The 20,569-nt window shown below is 54.6% G+C and overlaps 1 protein-coding gene across 5 annotated transcripts in view; it reads right to left on the bottom strand.

Moving 5' to 3' along the window:
- ZNF362 (zinc finger protein 362) overlaps nt 1-20,007 on the bottom strand; it is a 43,064-nt gene extending 23,057 nt beyond the window's left edge. Inside the window, exon 1 of one of the 5 annotated variants that reach the window (XM_055573762.1) lies at nt 19,893-20,007. Coding sequence is in view for 3 of the 5 variants with exons in the window: in XM_055573760.1 (XP_055429735.1) it covers nt 4,487-4,524 (38 nt within the window). In the remaining 2 variants the exon portion in view is untranslated. Of the gene's footprint in view, nt 1-4,486; nt 4,598-18,735; nt 18,861-19,892 lie in introns of those variants that run through there. The other 4 variants (XM_055573761.1, XM_055573760.1, XM_055573763.1 and 1 more) reach the window with 4 other exon arrangements.
- Between the last annotated feature and the right edge of the window lie 562 nt (nt 20,008-20,569).

Raw genomic sequence — 20,569 nt, forward strand, 5'->3', positions numbered from 1 at the left:
GACTTACAGAGACTGTGCTGGACAGGGGTATTCCATGAAGTCTCGCTCCCTATCAAATTTCTCTTCTTCATCTGTCCCTTACAGAAATCACTAACTAAATGCCTACTGGTATTGGCCGCTTACATGGAACTGCTTCTTTTGACAGGCAAGGCTGAAATGAAGTGTCTTTAACCTTTTTTTCCTGGCTCTACAAGCGGGAGAAGCCCTATTGGAATTGCAGGCAGAGGGTTTCAGGAAAAAAAACCCTCTGTAAGGATACAATCTAATCTCAACACTTTAAGAAAGATCTTTTATATAAATTATTGCTTGTGATCTCTACTTGAAGAGTAGTCACAGGAGCTATTATCCCACTTTTTGGTGAAGAAACTGAGGCTTGGAGAGAGGGGAAGAGACCTGTCCAAGACCACAGGGCTAGGGTGCCAAGAGTCAAAACTAAACATCAGATTTGCTCAAGCTGTTTCCTCTGGGGAATGTGTTTTGCAAACCCCAGCCCTTGGTGGAACAAATATCCACATGCATATGACTCAATACCTGTATATAAAAGTCTTGCCTCTCACTCCCAGCCTGGGGGTCGGTTTGGGTCTGAGTCTGGCCAGCTGGGAATCAGAGTGCCCTCCTCCTGGGTGGCCGGGCAGCTCTAAAAGCCCTCCTGTTTCCGCCACCCACAAACACCAAGCTGCCCTTCTCTCTACCCATCCAACCCAGCCCATCCCTCACAACCCAATACCAGCACATCCTGCCTGGAGTTCTCCCTGACTGCTCCAGGTCCCTGGATCATCTCCTTGCAAAGAAAGACCTCAACACAGTAAAACCAGGGAGGAGGCTGCCGTTTACTAAGTACCCACCTTGTGCCAGGCACACTGACACTAAAAGGCAGGTACGCTCCTCATCCCCACTTTACAACTGAAGTTCAGAGAGGTAGAGTGACTTGGTCAAGGTCACACAGCAAGTAAGCAGGAAGCTGAGATCCCCACTCTGATCTGCCCAATTCCCAACGTCCAGCTCATCAGTCCCTCCAGCTGTTCGGAGGAAGGACAAAGCATCCCGACTAGGATTGTGGACAGGCCCTGTGTTAGGACGGCATGGCACCCACTACTCTTCCATTCAGAAGTCTCAGACCTGTCCCTCCCCTGCTGTTGTCCACTGGGGAAAATGTGAAGTCACCTGAGCTGTAGAGCCAGGGTAGGGAGGCTCCAGGGCTGAGGGAAAGGGGAGGTGGGGAGCTGCCTCAGAGAGGACTGGGAATTGAAGACACCTGTCTCATTCAGCTTGGCATCATCAGTGCCTAGGCCCAAAGGTGATCAACAATGTGAGTTGCGGGATAGAATGAATAAATGAAGGAATAAATAATCAGACTCATTTTAAAGGCAATCCCACACAATTATCCACCACCGCTGACGGTGTACAAGGCCCTCTTGTACCCAGCAGCATTCTCACCAGAGCCCCAGGAAGCTGGCAAGATCTGCACCCCCATTTTGCAGAGGAGGAAGCTAGGCCACCACCAGGAAAGCACTTGCTCCTGGCCACACAGATGGGGAAACAGAAGGAAGCACTGCCCTGCAGCATTGGGCATCGGCAATCTGAACCTCCATTTTTCTCATCTGTAAAATGGGATTGACACAGGCCCCTGTGCCTCCTTCCTGCCCTGGCCCAGCGCTCTGCCCACTGTACCCAACTGTTCCTTGGACTGGTCCAGGGGAGCTGTCCTCTCCTCCTCTTGAGTTCGATGCCAAGTCCAGGCTTTCCAAAGCCCCTCACTGGTCAGGAAGGTAGGGGGTCCTATAGCTGGGATAGAGCATCCTCTCTGCCACTTATCAGGCCCCTGATCAGGGAGGGAACCACCCCTAACCCTGGACAGGGAGCAGGGTCTGCCCTGGGTCCTGGAATCTGATCCACACAGCATTCACTCCTCTGTGTCCTTCTCGGGCTGGGCTTAAGGAACTCCATGACTTGGTCAGTGCTCCAGATCCTGGTGTACATCTACCTGTGTTAGGGAAGGCAGGCAGGGGGAGGGGTGGATTTTCTGAGCCCTTATTGAGGGCCCGACTCATTGCCAGACGCGCATCAAGAGCATCTCACATGAGCCCCTCAACAAACCTTCGAGGTGAGTGTGCGTCTGTGCAGTCCTAGTACCTGCAAGACAGGGTGGGAAGGTGGCTGAGGCCAAGCTAAGCCACACAGACCTTGTGTTGAGAGAGATTTTAAGCAGGAGAGAGATGGCTGGATATCTGCTTAGGACAGGTGTACAAGGCAGAAGGGCATCCAGGTGGAGGCAACAGTTTGAACAGACATGGAGCAGGTTTGGGACAGTGAGCAGCTACCCACTAACACCAAAGAGAGCTGGAGAGTGGTGAAGTGGGGAGAGACGGAAGCCAGCCAGCAGCGTCCTGAAGGCTGTGCTAGAGGTTGGGAAGGAATGCTGGCTGTGAGGAGGCATCAGGGAGTGTGCTGGGCGGGGCAGCCAGCTAGCTCAGGACCAAGGTCAACAGGAGGAGCCTGAGGACAGCACCGGGGGACAGAAGAACCGGGGGCAGAGGAGGCTAAGTGTCTAGGCCGGACGGGCAGAGGAGACATGCTGGCAGGACATGCAGACTGGGCTTCAAAGCTCCAGACAGAAGCCAAGACTCTGGGCGGTGGGCCCCAAGATACACAGCCCTGATCCTTGCAGTAGGGCGAGCAAGGTGCCATTTTATTTTTCTTGCTCAAAAAGGTAAAAAAAGTCAGATGGGTCAATGAAACACCTTCTAGAGCCACCCACCCGCCCATCCACCCATCCACTGGTTCTGGATACATCCTCTGAGCCAAACTGGGGACTGGTGCTGGGGAATCGAAGGCAAAGAGAAGAGCCCTGTCCTCTGGGGGCCCCGACCTAAGTGGAGGAAGCAGACACGTGACCCACAAGCTTCTGTGAAAAGAAAGAATTTTGGCCTATGAGACCTGCCACATGCCACCAGGGACCTGGATGTGTTCAAAGCCAATGGGCCACCTCCCAGTCCTATCCTTCATGGCCTCCCAGCCACCCTGACCTTTGGAGATCAGTGCTATGAGCCCTGGGTTCCACATCTTCTCAGTCTCTTTCCCAGCTTGCACCTCCACAGCCTAGGCTTCTCGGGGTGAGCGGGAGCCTCCTCCTTCCACCGGCCCCAGTCCCTGGATGGTCCATCCACTCCAGGACTTTAAATACCAGAAAATCCCCAGGTCTGCACCCCTAGACCTGGCTGCCCCCTGAAGCTCCAGGACCACCTTCCAGTTACCTCCCTGATCGCTCATGGGCTGTTCAGTCTGGAGTTGGCCTTCCCCTGGGATACGTAAACCCTCTAGCCACCCCCTCTGAGTAGGGCATCCCAACCTGCCCAGGTGCTCCTGCCACGGACACTGACCTCCCCCCTCCCAGCTCAGACCCACCACCAGCCACATCCCCAGGATTCCATTTCCAAACTGAGATCCACTGCATCCTCTTCACAAGTCCTAGCTACTGTCCCCTCACCTGGACCATGGAACAACCTGCCTTAGTTGGAGCCCAGGGCACCCAGGTTCAAATCTTGGCTCCAAAACACTAGCTGTGTGATCTTGGGCAAGTCACTTGTTCTTACCCCCCAAGTCAGGGATGAGCAGCCCAGAGCTCAGGATGCAAAGAAAGGATCAGAGAGGACTTCCCAGCAGAGGTGATACGTGCTTTGGGTCTTAAAGGATGAGTGGAAGTTAGCCAGGCAAAGAAGGAGTGGGGAACATTGCTGGTGGAAGCAGCAGTCTTAACAAAAGTCCCAAGGTGAGAAACAGCATGGTGTGGGAGGGCAGCTAAAGTGATCAGCGAGGACGTGAGACAGGACATGAGGCTGAAGCCATTGGCCACTGCTAGACTTAGAAAGGCAGTTCCTGAATTCGAGGCCTGGGGTCTAGACTTGAAGAAGTTGGGTAATGGGACAGAATCTGTGGTTTAGAAAGGCCCCTCTGCCTGCTGAGCGTAGGTGGGACTGGAGAAGCCAGGAGAGGCGGCAGTGGGAGGGAACCGGTTGAAGGTCCCCAGGGAATAGAATGGAGGTGAGAGGCAGGAGCTACCCTGGGCCAGGGAGGAGAATGACCAAGGAGGCCTGGCTATTTGCTTAGAGCTGGAGACCAAGGAAGCATGCAGGTTGCCCCCCAGCACCACAGTGTGGCCTGGGAGGTCCCCTGGATACCAACACAGACAGACAGAGTCACAGGAACATGCAGACAGACAGCACCAAACTCTGACAGACACAGATCTGTGATCCCAAACATGAACAGATGGGGACACAGCAACTCCCGTGAGCGGGACCCCACAACCTCCAGGACCGAGTCACAGGTGGATGCTATGACAGGAGGGTGGGGGCACAAAGCCCCCAAGCAGACCCAGAGGGAGGCAGTGAGGGGCACTCAGGGGAGTTGGGATGAACACGATGCCTCAGTCACCCAAAGAACAAACCCCTCATTGACAGGTTTCAACCTGGAATCACAGGCTCCTTACCTAGAGTGTCCTTTCCCACTTGGTGAACTTCTACTCATCCTTCAAGACCCAGCTCAAGTGTTCCCTCTTCTACGGAGCTTTCCCTGAACCCCCAGTCAGTCACTCCTCTGTGTTCCCAACAGCACCTTGTATATGGGAATAACAATAACAGTAATAATAAAAATGGCAGCTACTACTGATTTCAACACCTACTAAGTGCCAGGCACTGTGCTGAGTATGTTGCACACATCATGTCACCATGAGACAGGCACCTAACAGAAGAGGAAACTGCAGCTCAGAGAGGTCGGCCAATTTGCCCGAAGTCACACAGCTAGCAAGTGATGGAGTCAGGATGCCACCCAGATCTGGTGCAGCAGTGCAGGGGTGGTCACATTCTGGTGCAGTCATGTTTCCCTGGGTGACTTCCCCACCAGACTGAGCTCTGTACACAGGTAGAGCTGGTGCTCATTCACTTCTGCCATTCCAGCATCTAGTCCAAGGTGGTCTCAGAAACTCTTTGCAGAATGAGAAAGTACAATATCAACCATCTTTTCCTGAACACTTACAGTAGGCCAAGAAAGGTATCAGGGCATTTAATAGCCATTAAACTGTTGCAATAGACCCATTGTACGTATGAGAAAACTGAGGTCCAGAGAGGTTAAGTAACTTGCCTGAGGTCACAGAGCTGAGTCTGGATCGCAAACCAAGTCAGTCCATCACGCTTTCCCAGGAGGGTGGCCCCTGAGGGCAGCCTAGCAAGCTCCACAAAGGGGAACTAGGGGCAGGGGCACTGAGGAAGGGTTACACCAGGTGCCAGGCCCTCCCACCTGGGGAGGTTCAGGCCTAGACAAACAGTCACAAAGAAAATGGGGCAGCCCAAGGGGAAGGTGATTAGCTTTGCCCACTGCAGGACAGAGGGTATATTTAAGCAACTTTTGTCCCACCCACCCCATCCCCAGGCCAGCCCAGATACGTTAAAAAATGAGATTTGCCCAGACCCCATGGCCGCTAGGGAACTAGCTCCCAACAAGCAAATGGGAGAGAGCAGGACCCAAAACTGTCCAGATACTATGATTACAAAGAGGCAAAAATAAAAACCTGCGTCAGAAAAAGCAAGCTGTGGGGAACCACGCCCAGAGGGAGGCTGGCAGTGCTGGGGGAGGTGGCTGGAGCTAACCTGGTTTTTTTGTCTTTGTTTCTCTGATTTCCAAATACTCTGCAATGTTGTTGTTGCTTTTATAATGAAAACAATAAATTTATTCTTTAAAAAAGGAGAGAAAGAAAGTGGTTGGTAGCCGGGGGGAGGGGTGGAGCGACAGACAAGGGTCTGGAGGCAGCGGGGAGCAGGTGGGATCAGGGTCAGTGATGGTGGGTGCTCAGCTGATAGTCACATGCTGAACCCCGCACAGGCCCCATCCTCCAGGCACACAGGACCGGGTGGGTCCTGGCAGGTGTTGGCCAGGATCCATCCGGGAGTATTTCTACCACCTTCCTTGCCCTGGTCCTGGGCCCCTTCTGCTCTGGCCTCAGCTATTCCAAGAGCCTCCTCCGAGGGACCCTCACCTCTACCCACGCCTCACATTCTGTTCTCCTATTGCAGTCCCTCTGCTATTTCTTTTTTTTTTTTTTCCTCTGCTATTTCTAAAATACAAATCAGATCACAACATTCCCCTCATGAGAATCTTCAATGGCTCCCTCGTTCCTTCCAGACCAGGTCTTTGGATTCCTGAGGCCTTCCGTGACTGGCCTCTGCTGACCTCTTTGGCCTCACTGGCTCTTTCCACCTTCTGCTCTGCCCAGCCAGACCAAGGGCTTCCCCAGTGCTCCACTTCCCTTCTCACTTCCTCACCTCTCCCTGGAACTCTCTGCCTTCCCCCATTTCACTGGTTAACTACAACTTACTCCTTAGGCCCCAGTTTAAAGGCCACTTCCTCCTGGAAGCCTTCTGGGACTGCGAGACTATGTTGGGCGCCCCTCTTCTCTGTTCCCTCTGTGCCCTGCATTTCCATCATCAGACACCTGTCATTCCATTTTCTGTCTGTTTTCTCATCCATCTCTGCAGTTGGACATGCTCTCTGTCAGGGCACAATCGAGGCTGAGTCATTTACCTTTAAGCCAAAAAGTACCTGATAAATGTTTGAATGAATGAATAGTCTAAGTAGAGGGAACTGAAAGTGTCATGGCCTAGATAGAGGAAAGTCCCCTCCCCCTCCTCTGAGTCCCCGCCACCCACTCTGGCACTACGTTGTCCCCTGTGTTATACTCTTCCCTATTTCCTGTATCTTAAGCCCTATCTTCCTAATTGATCTGAGAAGAGATTGTGTGCTGTAGACTGCTGCTGCTGCTGCTGCTAAGTCGCTTCAGTCGTGACCAACTCTATGCGACCCTGTAGACGGCAGCCCACCAGGCTCCCCCGTCCTTGGGATTCTCCAGGCAAGAACACTGGAGTGGGTTGCCATTGCCTTCTCCAATGCAGGAAAGTGAAAAGTGAAAGTGAAGTCGTGTCTGACTCTTAGCGACCCCATGGACTGCAGCCCACCAGGCTCCTCCGTCCATGGGATTTTCCAGGCAAGAGTACCGGAGTGGGGTGCCATTGCCTTCTCAGTGCTGTAGACTAGCAGACCCAAAAAAGTTATTAACATCTAATAAACATAGAACTGGTTCTGCTTCCCTAGCAGCGAAAATTAAATGAGCTTCACATGTTAAAATAGCAAAAAGCAATAAGAACATGGTAATGCTCAATGCTGGTGAGGGTATGGTGAAATTGGCACTCTCCTGCATTATTTCTGGGAGTGTAAATTGGAAGTCATTTCTGAAAACAATCTGGCAATAATGTGTCATGAGCTCTATAAAAATGTTCAAACTTCCTGGTCTAGCGATCCTATTCTTGGTCATCTGTCCCTAGAAAATACCCCAAATATAGACAAAGTTTTATGCACAAAGCTGTTTGCTTCAGTGTTTTTTTGTTTTTTTTTTTTTTCAGTAGCAAAAATCTGGAACAGCCAAATTTTTAAACAACAGGGGGATGGCTCTGTAAATCATGTTAAACAGTGACACAGGCTATAGTCGTTGATAATAGCCAATGTTTACTGGCATTGTAGTGACTCATTTTACATTCATATCGACCTCACAAAGATCTGAGGCACAGAGAAATTAGGTAACTTGCCCAAAGTCATGCCGTGTGTGTGATCTGAACTCAGAAAGTCAGGCTCCGAAGCTCATGCTCTCCACCCTGACGCTAGATCCATTAGAAAGGATTAAAACCACCCTGCAGTCATTTAGAAAACACTCGTGATACAACAATAATGGGGGTGGGGGGAGAGTTTGAAAGTATTTGTATAGATAGAGCAATGACATCTATATAAAAACCAGGTGCTGGAAGAAAAGATAGGAAGGAAATACCAAAATACTAGCACTGTGTGTTTCAGGCTTGGGGTGGGGACAGAAATGGGGGTAGGTTTTGGTTTACTTCATTTCTCTATTCTTGACTTTTCTGCAGTGTGGCTACATGACTTTTTAAGGAATATTTTTAATAACACTAACAGTTCAGCCAGCTTTGGCCAAGCAAGACACCCCAGCCCCCGCCTATGGTCCCATTAGGATTCTGGCCTCAGGACCTGCAGGTTTACCCAGGAGACCTGAGCTCAGAGAGGGCCAGGAGCTTGTTCGAAGTCCCACAGTAAGCCTCGAGCTCCACTCCAGACTCAAGCCAGGAGTGCAGTCAGAAAGGGATTCCCCTTTCCTATCTGGGGACTTGGGAGCCAAAGTCAGACAAAGGAAAGCCTGTCCACTTTCTCACTCACTCTCCTGTTTAAAATCCTTATTGGGTTGCCATAACTTTGGGAACACAGTTCAAACTCTCCAGGGTGGCCCAGAGGCCTTTGTTAAGGAGGCCTTGCTGGTCACATGCATCCGGACAGGTACATCCCCACAGCATCCCTCCCTCCAGCCTCACTACACTACTCTCAGGTTCCCAAAACAAACTGCTCTCGTGCCACCGTGACTTTGCACAGGCTCTGCCCTTCCATGTGGGGGCCATCACCCAGCGGCTACCTTGTCAGATACCCATCAACCATCAGGAGTTAGGTGAGGTGTCACTGCCTAGAGGAAACCTTCCTGATCACCACCCCCGTCCTAGGCTCTATTTGCAGCCTCTCCCCTGAGCTCTTGCAGTGTCCTGGGCTCCTCCTCCACTGCAACCAAAGCACTGATCCCACTACCCTAGAACTGCCTGGTGACTTATCTGCCCGAGCCCCAAGGTGGCTGTGAGCTTCCCAAGATCAGGGCTTGAGTCTGGTTCTTGGCTGAGCGACTTCCTGGACAACCCTATACTGGGACTCAGCAGCACAGCCCACTAGGGCTCTTCCTTCAGGTCTCAGCTGAAGGTCACTCTCTGACCCTCTCCTGTTATACACACCCCATAGCCCTTTACACTTCCCCTCCCCTGCCTCTGTATCTTGGCTCTAAACATCCCGCTCCCCACCGCTGCTACCCTTGAACACAGGGTTGAGAACCTGCCACAACCCCAGAGCCTTGCACGGGACGCACAGTAGGTGCTTAAGTGCCTAGTTCACCCTAGCTGCTGGATAGATGTTCACTGAAGAAACACATGGGAGGAGGAGGGGATGTGTCTATGTGGGCCTCAAAGATGGGGACGTTTGCCAGGAAAGCGAGAGAGCAGAGGGAGAGCATTCCAAGCAGAAACCACGGATGCAGACATGGGAAAAGCTGCTTGCTTCTTAGGACAGCAATGTGTTCAAAAATATGTTCCCTGCCCCAGAGAGGGGGCTTCCCCAGTGGTTCAGCGGCAAAGAATCTGCCTGCAATGCAGGAGATGCAGGTTTGATCCCTGGGTCAGGAAGATCCCGGGAACTGACAGCCCACTCTAGTACTCATGCCTGCAGAATCCCATGGGCAGAGGAACCTGGCAGGCTACAGCCCATAGAGTCACAGAGTTGAACACAACTGATCTGAAGTGACTCAGCACGCAGGCATGCCCCAGAGAGGGGCAACAAGGTACTGCTGGGGTAGGGCTGGACTAGGGGTAGGAGTGCTCCTGAGAAGATGAGCTCATCCCACTGAGGGATGAACAAAGACTGCATGAAGGTATAACTTACTGTTGGAGGGAAGGGGAGATGTCAAGAGAGATGCCAGCAAAGGGCAGGCTGGGTGGGAAGAACTGTATGTGCAAAGGCCCTGAGGCAGGAAAGCACACAGCATCATGTTGGTCTGGTGTGAGCCCAGTGTGGGCTTCTCATGGGCTTCCCTGGTGGCGCAGTGGTAAAGAATCCACCTGCCAATGCAGGATGCAGGAGGCACAGGTTCAATCCTGGGTCGGGAAGATCCCCTGGAGGAGGAAATGGCAATCCACTCCAGCATTCTTGCTTGGAAAACCCATGGAGAAAGGAGCCTGGAGAACTTACAGTCATAGGGTCCACAAGAGCCCAGTGTAGGAATTCCCAGGGGAAGGAGGGAAAGGTAGCCAGGGCAATTCACAAAGGGCCAGAGTTCCAGGCTTAGACACTTAGATGAAAGGCCATGTGGGACAATGTTCAGGGGTCCCTGAGCTGAGAAAGGCCATGGTCAAGGTTTTCAGTAGACAGGTCATCATGGGGCCAGGAGGATGGCCTGCATGGACAAGCAGGAGTTGGTCTAGGAGAGAGAAGCTGAAGTTTCCCGTCTTCCCAGCACCTTGAGACCCCATTCCCACGACCCCTCTGCCCTCCATATGCCCCTACTCTACACAGCCCGGAGTCCCGAGTCCCAGCTGCTGCACCCCACCCCATCCCCAAGACCCAGGCCAGCCTCGGAAACTTGCTCCTGGGAACTTCCTGTGAGGAACTAGGCTCCCAAGGGTCCTGGATCCAATTAGGCTGGGTTTCCGCAGCCCTGCAGGGCTGGGAAGGGCTGTTTTCATTGAGGCTGGGGCTGATCAGAGCGGAAGGGGGCTGCTGTCTGCGCCCTGGTCAGTGGGAGCTGGGATGCCGCACCCTCCCCTCCCAGTCCCCCCTCTCCCACTATCGGCCACCCAGACACCCAGGGTGGTAATCCTCTCTGGGAGCCCCAGCGTCTCTGCCAGGGAACAGGCCATGACTGCCTTCTCAGGGCTGAGAGGACATTCCGCAGGCTTTGAACCCATGCCCTCCTCTGCTGCCACGTCCCCTGGGGACCCCCAGCTCCCATCCCCAGCGGGAACTCCTTCTGCCAGTGTGAAATGACCATAATAATAAGTCACTGAGCGCTTCTTCCATCCCAGGCTCCGTTAGGTGCTTTACAAGCATTTCTCACTCAGGCTCCTAATGACCCCTGTGAGGTGGATGCTGTGAACATTTTGAAATATAACACAAATTCAGGAAGATGCCTGGAACAAAAATGAGCAACTTGACGACTTATTACAAAGCCCACATCCAGGGTGCCCCAAAGCCCCCACCCATGTCTATTCAACATGTCTATTCAAAGTCCCCCACACCCCACAAAGATTCCACCCTGCTGGCTTCTAAGGCAATTTCTCCCTTGCCTGCCTGGGTTCATGAATGAGACTTGGAGAGGATGTAACCTGCCAACCATGCAGCTGGTGGGGGCAGAGGGAGCCCCTTCTGTCCGCTCACTGTGTGACCTTTAGCAAGTCCATTTCCTCTCTGGGCCTTTGTTCCTTCCTCTATAAAACAAAGAGATGCAACTAAACCACTGCCTGGGTTCTTGGACCCTCTGAGGGGCAATGTGGCCACTGAGTATTGAAAGTACAGATTCTGGAACAAGACAAGGTCAAAGCCACAGAGACTGTTATCGAACTGGGATGGTAACAGTATCTCCTCAGCATTGCTGTGAGGATCTGATGAGTTAATAGGTATAACATCTTTAGAACAGAGCCTGGTCTGTGGTAAGGATTCCGTGGTGGCTGCTACCATTTTGCTATGAGGTTCTCCAAGGCACATGGGAGCCTTTCCTAACCTTCTGAAGACTCCTGGAAATGGGACCAACCAGAGATGTCAACTGGGCTGGGGGCAGGGAGCGGGGTGCAGTTTCTCAGGACCCACAGGGCTGCCCAGTGGCCTGGTAGAGAGTCAAGTCTGGGATTAGCTCAGAGCAAGAGCCAGCTGCTGAACCCCAGCTGCGGCCTGGCCCCCAGGAGCTTTCTAGATAGGTCCTTGGGGGTCCCAGGCTGGGAACCCCCAGCAGGTGATCAGAGCCTGTACTGGGACTGTATCTCAGGACCCCTGGGGGGCAGCCTGTGGGGCAGGACAGATGGGGCCCAAGGCTGGCGTGGCAGCCTGCAAAGTGGGCCCTGAGCAGGGCAGAGCCGCGAAGGGAGGGCTGGGCTGATCAGAGAGAGGGATGGGTTGGGTCTGGGCTGGACATGTGGGTGGGAGAGTCAAGGCCACGGAAGACCTAGCACAAGCCCCAGCAGACCAGGCCCACCTCCCCCAGGTCTCAGGGCCACCACCCTCTCCGTGGTCCTTGACTTCCCACCTCGGGCCCTTCACTCCGGCTCTTCCCTCTGCCTGGAATGCCCTCACCCGGAAAACTTCAAGCCAGATCACTTCATCCCTGAAGCACCTCTCCCCTATACACACCATCATCATCACTGGTTACAGTAAATGTAAAAGCACCAAGCTATAGGACAGCCCTCGTCATAGGAAAGTGGTTCCTTTCCAGCAGGTAATGGAAAGTCTGTAATCATATCCTCAGCTGTGTTTGCCTCAAGTCTCCAGACCAGGGCAGGGACAACATTGGTCCCCCCCACCGGTGTCCCCAGCATCGAGCAGGGGGCCTGGTACACAGTAAGTGCTCGAGAAGCATTGATGAGTGAAGGCGGGAGGTCCAGGCAGGCTGCAAGCAGATCTGGGTGGGGCATGGGCACACGTGAGTGCACAGGTGTGCGGGAGGGATCCTGGCCAAAGGATGTAAGGCCCGTGTAAGATGCACTGATGTGTAAAACACACATGTGCAAGATTATGGCTGCATGCAGGTGATCAACACAGCATGCACGTAAGCGTGGAAGGACCTGAGCAGGGGCAGGCAGGCGGCCGTGTGTGGGTTCCTGGGAGGTACACGCGGGTATATGACTACCACGTGTAATCCGTGGGTGGCAGGAGTGCATGCGTGTATTCACATGTGTGGACACACACTCTAGCGGACTTGTCTTCTGAATGCCCAGCTCCTATAGCCCCAGTTCAGGGCATCTCTGGTAGTGTTTCTGAAACAGCAGGGCAGCCCCTCAAACTGGCAAAAGTGGGGTAGCGGAGGTAGAGTCAAAGGTGGATGTGGAAGGACTGGGGGTGTGAATATGTGTGTGCGTGATGTCTGGAGGGTGTGTCCACCCCAACCAGGTGCACCTGCATTGAATCCCAGAAGCTAAAATGGCTAGACGGTCCCCTCAAGGAGCATGAAGCCTTTGCTCAAAGGTCAGAGATGGACTCAAATGGTGAGGACTACCCCCACGGACATTCTGCCACATGGATGAGGCAGAGACAAGGCAGGATGCTGTGGGCCCCACAGCCAAATCCCAAGGCCCTCCCCACACACCATAACACTCAACACACCACTCAGCCCCCTCCCCAAATCCTTACCAGCTTCTAGAGTCTGACCATAGTCCTGGCAGTAGGAAGCTGAACCCACAGCCCCCAACACACTTCCACGCCACCCACCTCCCAATCCCACCCAAGTCCAGGTGGGATGCTGGGCCCTCTGCAGCCCTGTGCATCGGGGAACATTCCCCACCAAAGTGGAGATAAGAAAGGCGGTGTGACAGAGGGAGCAGCTCCCCTACCAGGGCTGTTGCCGCCTTTGACCCCAAGACACATACCATGGCAGCCAAGTGACACCTGGGGAGAGGAAAGCCTACCACGCAAGGCACCCAGAGGTGTGGGTGGCCCTGGACAAGGCCCATGCCTCTCCTTTCCCGCTGCAGTCTCCCCAGTGGACAGACTGAGGTTTGGCTGGCTAATCTGTGAGGTCTGCCTCTTCAATTAACATGTGACTTTAGATCGAGTGGTTCTCCAAGGACTGGGTACATATGGGGCTGCATGGAGATGTCACTGTCCTGTTGCCTTAAGTACACCAAGCCTGTCCAATACCCTGGACCAGGGCCAAGCGCGATGCTACAGGGACAAGAGGGGCTCAGGAGGCATGTATGTTTGGTGCCAGGTCACACATACAACACCAGGCACCGGGTGGCCTGCCCCCAGGGAGCTCACAACCCAGTGGGGAGAAAGAAGCTGCTGAAGTCACAAAACCACAAGGTCAGAAGCACTGGGAAACCGTAACGCTAACATCACTTCCCAAGTGTTACTCACAGGGTGGGAGCAGCACTTTGCCCTCTGTAAAGACGATCTTTCCAGAAATGACGATGGTCTGACAAAGGGAGGCTGAGGGGCCTGGTCAGGAGGGAACTCCCCATCACTCTAGCAGAGATCAGAGGCCCTCTTGTCAAGGATGGGGGAAGGGGGTTCCCGCTCTGCGGAGGGGTCGGGTGAGTTTGGACTTGCCCTCAACAGCTGTGGGGTTCTAAGGCGGAGTCCTGGAGTGCTGCGTTCAAGTCACACAGTGTGCCTGATGAGCTCTGTGGACTTGGCTGTTACCTCATGTCTCTGTGCCTCTGTTTCCTTAGCTGTAAAATGGGGGTGATAACAATGAAGATTAAGCATGTCCATGTGTACAAAGCCTTTTGGAACATGGCCTGGCACAAAGTGAGCACTCGGGGCCACTAAACAAGTAAGGCAGTGAAGAGCCTCTACGTAAGGGTCTAAACCCCAGATCGGGGCTTCCCTGGTGGCTCAGTGGTAAAGAATCCTCCTGCGATGCAGGAGGTTTGGGTTCGATCCCTGGGTCGGGAAGATCCCCTGGAGAAGGAAACAGCAACCCACTCCAGTATTCTTGCCTGGAGAATTCCATGGACAGAGGAGCCCGGGGGGCTGCAGTCCACAGGGTAGCAAAGAAGTGGATAAAACTTTGCGACTAGACAGCAACAAAAAACCCCAGATTGGATCAAATGCGGACTCCAGTGTCAAAGGTTCTGAGTCGGAAAGCTTCTCAGATGCCAAGTTCTGAGATTGGAAGAGACTGGGATTCTTAGATCCTGTGATTTAATCATCTCATTATTTCCTGACAACAGCCTGGAGCCTCCCAGGGGAGAGGAGGGCAGAGAGCTCGGTGTCACTTCATCTCCCAGGAGCTGCCCCGCTGCAGGGTTTCCACCACACCTGGGCTCCCTGGCATCTCCTCACCTCCATCAAAGCCACAGCCACCCCACACTAGACCCACCTGCCCACTCGCCTGCATGGGGTTTAAGCACCTGCCAGCCGTGCAGACAGGCAAGAAGTGCAAATAAATAAATACAGGACGAAGTTTCAGATACTGGTAAGAGCTGCAAGGGATGATGTGACCATGAGTGACAGTGGGAAGCTGTTACAGAGCAGGTGGTCAGGGAAGCCCCAACTGAGTCGAAGCCGGTGAAACAAGAAGGCACCAGCCATGCAAGCATTCTAGGTTTGGGTGGATGTGCAAAGGCCCTGTCAATAGGCTTTGTAAATTCAAGCTGCAGAAAGAAAGTTGGTGTGGCTGAACATGGTGAGACTGGGAGATAGGGGAGCTGAGATGGAGGGGTGGGCAGGCCCAGACCATAAAGGGCCTTGTGTGATGTCCTCGGTCACGTCCAACTCTTTGTGAACCCAAGGATTGTAGCCTGCCAGGCTTCCCTGTCCGTGGAAGTCTCTAGGCAAGAATACTGGAGTGGGTTGCCATTTCTTCCTCCAGGGGATCTTCCTGACCCAGGGACTGAACCTGTGTCTCTTGAGTCTCCTGCATTGCAGACAGATTCTCTACCACTGCGCCACTTGGGAGGCTCATAAAGGGCCTTGTAGGCCCCTAAAGGACATTGGGTTTTTGGTCTTTGAAATGCTTAGGAAATATGAGAAGAGTTTCAGCAAGGGAATGACAAGGTTAAACAAGGTTTTCAGGGTCCCCAGATCATTGGGCTCATTCTGAAACCATAATGGTTTTCAAAATCAAGGCAGGGCCTGAATTAGTAATCAACAATCCTTCTCGATATACACCAAACTCCTATCACGTGCCTGGCCAGGGCAGGAAGATCGTAGACACTGTTGTGGTGGTTCCCAACAAGCCATGAGTCATAGAGATTACCCCATTTAAAGATCAAGAAGTAGAGGCTCTGAGAGAAGAATGTGCCCAAAGTCATACAAGCCATATACCACGCTGTGAAAAATAAAAAAAGGATCTTGGTCCCAGCACCCAGATTCACCATCACAAGAGTATTTTCACGCCTCTACTTCTCAGAGAGACCTTCCCTGGGAACTCATGTGGCGCCCACAAATACTGCCTGAGCTAGTGCTTTCTGCACCCTACTGGCTTTGGAGCCCTCGAAGACTGTACTTGTATATCACACGGCTGTCCAACCCGGACTAGGGAAGCTGGGGATTGAATGGAGGGATGGACAGATGGACGGGCAGATGAATGACTACTGAAATGGCTAACCAATAAATTAACAAATGTACAATGAAAGAATAAAGGAATAATCTAGCAAACTAATGAATGAACTAATGGGTGGAGATGAAGGAAAGAAGGGAGGGAGGGAGAAAAGAAGGAAGGGACTCACTTTACAGAAAGGCAGGGAAGTATCTGCCCACGGAAGGGCTAGAGATAGACTAGTGCTGGCCATTATAATGTCCCCGGCCCCATCACTACAACAACCAGCAACCAGTCATGTCCTGGGCCCAGTGGAGTCTGGCGACTAGGTAAAGTGGTTCCCTCTCCCTCTGAGTGTCTCACAGAGAAAAGAAGACAGGAAACCATGGCTCTGCTCCTAGCTGGGACCCAAATCGCTGGGTGACTTCAAGCCAGTGGCTTCCCCTCTCTGAGCCCAGATGACCTCTCCGGGCCTTACCAGCTCTGATAGTCTTAAGGGGGCGGGCTTCTACATTTTTCTTTTTTTTTTTTACACAGTCACTGAGGTCAGTAGATGAATCTGAAAAATCAAAAACTAGAAGTTAGGAAAGACACCTATCCACAAGTACCAAAATCTACCCAGGAAAAGGCTCCCTGGACAAGGAATCCAGAAGCCTGAGTTTAAGCCCTCCTCTGCCACTGCTCAACCTCTCCAAGCCTCAGTTTCCTAAGTTTTAAAATGGAGTTGAGTATCCTCACCTTAACAATTTCACCCAAATGAGTTTCTGGGAGAACCTGATGTGATAACAACCATGCTCTACACCCAGGCAGGATTATGATGTTGGGGGCAGGGGGACAAGTGAAGGCGGACATGCTCTTCCATCCCAGTCCAGTTCTGTCCAAAATGACTCTTCCAGGAGTCAACCCCCACCTCCCCTGCCACTCTGCCAACAGAGAACAGTGGAGAGACCCCAGACGTGAAAACCTGAACATCTCTGTCTCAGATCTCCTAACTGGCAGTGTGACTTTGGGCAAGTCACTTCCCCTCTCTGGACTTCAGTTTCTCCATCTGAAAAATGCCTAGCTTAGTTCCCCTCTGGCTCAGACACACCAAGTTCTGCAGCCCTGAATCCCTAAGTCTCAGCCTTCAACCCCTGGCTCTGCCTGAATTCAGCTCACCCTGCCCAGTGGAGCCTTAACACAGGAGTGACTGGAGGGGTCTTGCCTCCATGAGACCTTGGGGCAGGGGTTAGACAGGCTTAGGGTCCTCCTAGGACAGACAGACTTTTCCATAAGGGCAAGACCAGGCCCAACCTGCCCAGGCGCCTTGGACAGCGCCAGCCACACCAGACCTTGTAGACCTTGAGAACCCTTCTGTAGCCTGAAAGCCAGCAAGTCCTGACCTGTCCAGAGGGATGCTCCAGGAACTTCACCCAAGTGTAAACTCCCTTCAACAGGGAGCCTCCAGGATGCAGGGCAGAGGCGGTAAGAGCATACCACAGGGAAGAGGCTCAGACCACCCCCACCACCAAACTCTCCTGCCCCTCCCCTCAGACAGGACCCACTGGGGCTGCCCGCCTGCCCCCAGCCAAACAGCCAACCACCTGAGGGCATTCACCCAGATGGTACCTACCAGGGCCTGGAGGCCCACCAGGGGAAGGGGCTCTCCGGCGGGAGCCACCCCAGCACTGAGGACAAGATTTCCGCCTACAATAGGGCCCTGGCCACCCATGAAGGAGACAGGCTCACCCCCCCCACCCCCACCCCCCACAGAGCTCACAGCTCTGAGGGTTGCACACTGCTCCAGGGCACGGTGGCAGACAGCAGGATTATTTCCTCATGCCAAGGGTCTTAGCTGGAAACCGGGGGTCCACTCAGAGCCCCTACTGCAAACCCTTTCCTCCAAATTTGAGAATATAGCTCCTTACAATGCCTCTTCCAAAAGACATTTCCTGGTCCCCGAAACCCCCATCCCCAACCTTCCACAATCCCCCCCGCAGTTCTGAGGAAATGGGCAGTTAACTTTTCCCAAAAATCCCGCAAAGGCGGCTGGCTGGGGGGAGAAATGCGCCCCGAGATCCTTTCGCGGCATTTCACCGCCTTCCAAAAAAAAAAAAAAAAAAAAAAAAGCTTAAAAAAAAAAGAAAACTTTCGGAGTTAACTTTAAATTCCCAACCCTCCCCCCCAAATCGCCCAGCGGCTTCCTTTTTTTTCTCTCTTTAAGTGCTATTGCATTGTGTCTCACCTCCCCGAAAGGCTCGCGGCTCTCGCCAAAGAAAAGGAAAAAAGCCAACCCTTCGGGTGCCCCCTCTGCTTCCAGCCGCCTCTCCCACATTCTCAGACAGTTTTATTAAAATTTTCAGACAAAAGAAAAACAAAAATGGCAGCCTGGCTTATTTTTAAAACAGGACAGGGACGCCATATTCTGCAGATCTGCAAAAAAAGGGAGAAATCCGGCACTGGCCGCTCCACCGGGCAGGCTGCAAAGTGCGCGAACCGCGCCGTTTGCAATCCGTTTATTTGCATTAAGCCCCATGAATCATTGTTTACCGGAGAATTGCAGCAGGTTTGAATAGCCCGGCTTAAGAAAACACACACACGCGCGCACACCACACACACACACGCACACTCGGAGAACAGACCAGACACGCCGCCGGAGACACTTCCTACCCCGCGCGCCGCTGTCGCCACCGCCGCTCCGGGCCCGGCCCGAGGCGCAGGCGGCCCCGGGCCCTCGGAGCGCCCCGGCCCGCGCTGACAGCGCCCGCGCCCCGGCCGGCCCCCCGCCCGCAACTCGGCGCAACTTTCCCGCGGGCGAGTGCCCGCTGCCGCCGGGCCCGCTCCCCGCGCCCCGGGCCCGCACGGACCTGGCTGTGCTGGCGGCGGCTCCGGGACGCGGCCGCAGCCCCGCGCCCGGCGGCCCGAGCAGGGCCGGGCTGGGGCTCCGGCTCCGGGCTCCGGCTCCGGCTCGGTGCGGAGCCGCGCGCAAACCTTCCGGGTCGCCTGCTGTTCACTTCTGGGTTCTGCAAGCGCCGAGGCGGCGGCGGCGGCGGCGGGAGGCTGGGTCTGCAGCGCCGCGCGGCCCCCCGTGCGCTCGGCGAGCCCCCGCGCCAGGCGCCCGGCTCCGGGGGGGCCGCGTCGGGCCCCCGCCTCTCCAGCTGCGCAGCCCGTCCGGCCCCGGGGGCTCCCGCGAGTGGGCAGCGCCGGGCTCCGGCGACGGCGCGCGAGGGGAGGGGGCCGGGCGGGGGGCGGGGGCGGGCCGCGCGCTGGGGGCCCCGCTCGGGCCCCGGGGCCTCGTCTCGAGCTCGCCGCCGCCGCCGCCTTGCAAAGTTGCGCGGCGCCCCCCGCCCGCGCCGCGCCGGAGGCAGAGCCACAAAGGAACTCCTCGCCCCCCTCCGCCCGCCCGAGCCGCGCGGGGAGGGCACCGGAGCCCGCGGCCCTAGGCCAGCCCCTTCCCCAGCGCGGGGGCTCCCGGGGCCCCGGCGGCCGCGGCCATTGTCCCGCCCAGGCCCGGCCGTCGCCTCGCCGCCCCCTCCCCGGCGACGGCGGGCTGGGGGACCTGGGCCTGTCGTGCCGCGGCCCGGACCAGGCCGAGCCTGCGCGGGGCCAGGCGGCACCCGGGGGTCTTCCTCGCAGACCGCAGGCAGGAGGGGACCCCTAGGATGGGCCCTCCACACCTGATAACCAACGACCGCGTTCAAAATCCAGCCTAAGATTTTTTTTTTTAAGTCGAGGACACGGGGATGGGGGCAGAAGTTTGTACATGCCAGGCCACCCCTCCCTCATTAAGCTCCAGCCCTCCCTGGCCCTAGGCCCGAGCCCCCAAAGGGTGGGGCCGCCGGAGGCTGTCAGCGGCTCTCCTCGCCGAGTCTCTCAGAGGTGGCACCGGCTGTCCCCCAGCTCCAGACCTCAGAGCCATCTGTGTGTGACTCCTCCTCCCGCCTCACCCTCCCCAGCCAATCAGTCACCAAGTCCTCCCGATCCGGCCTCCCGGGCTGTGTCAGCTTCCAAACTTCACTTCTACCTGAGGCGGCGGCCAGTCCCCGGGTCCTTTCAGGGGCTCAGACCTCCCGTGACACTCAACTGCCACTCGGCCTCTAGGTCTCAATGAATCGAGGCTGGCCTTACCTCAGGGAGCACCCAGTCCCTGGGGAAGGACATACATAAACAATCACCTGCCAGTGTTTGCCTTCCTCCAGGAAGCATTTCCCAATTGGTTAAATGGTGATTAAGGGCCTCCTATCAGACACCCTGCTGGTTGGCTGGAAACACAGCTGTGAGCAAATTGGACAAAGTTCCGGCCCTCATGGAGCTTCCAGTCTAGCACAGGATGTCAAGGTTGTGAACAACTAGAGGACTCATGTGGACCGTCTGTGATAAGTTCCAAGCACAGTACGTGGCGCAGAGCAGAGTACAATACATATGCCGTGCTGCGTGCTAAGTCGCTTCAGTCGTGTCCAACTCTTTGCAGCCCTGTGGACTGTAGCCCGCCAGGCTGCTCTGGGATTCTCCAGGCAAGAATACTGGAGTGGGTTGCTGTGCCCTCCTCCAGGGGATCTTCCCGACCTAGGCATCGAACTCAGGTCTCTTATGTCTCCTGCATTGGCAGGCGGGTTCTTTACCACTTTCGCCACCTGGGAAGCCCTACTATAGGTATGTGTAGTGGCAATTAGTTGTAATTATAAAGGGGAAGGACTTGTA

The sequence above is a fragment of the Bubalus kerabau genome, chromosome 3 (genome assembly GCF_029407905.1).
Source record: "Bubalus kerabau isolate K-KA32 ecotype Philippines breed swamp buffalo chromosome 3, PCC_UOA_SB_1v2, whole genome shotgun sequence".
NCBI lineage: Eukaryota > Metazoa > Chordata > Mammalia > Artiodactyla > Bovidae > Bubalus > Bubalus kerabau.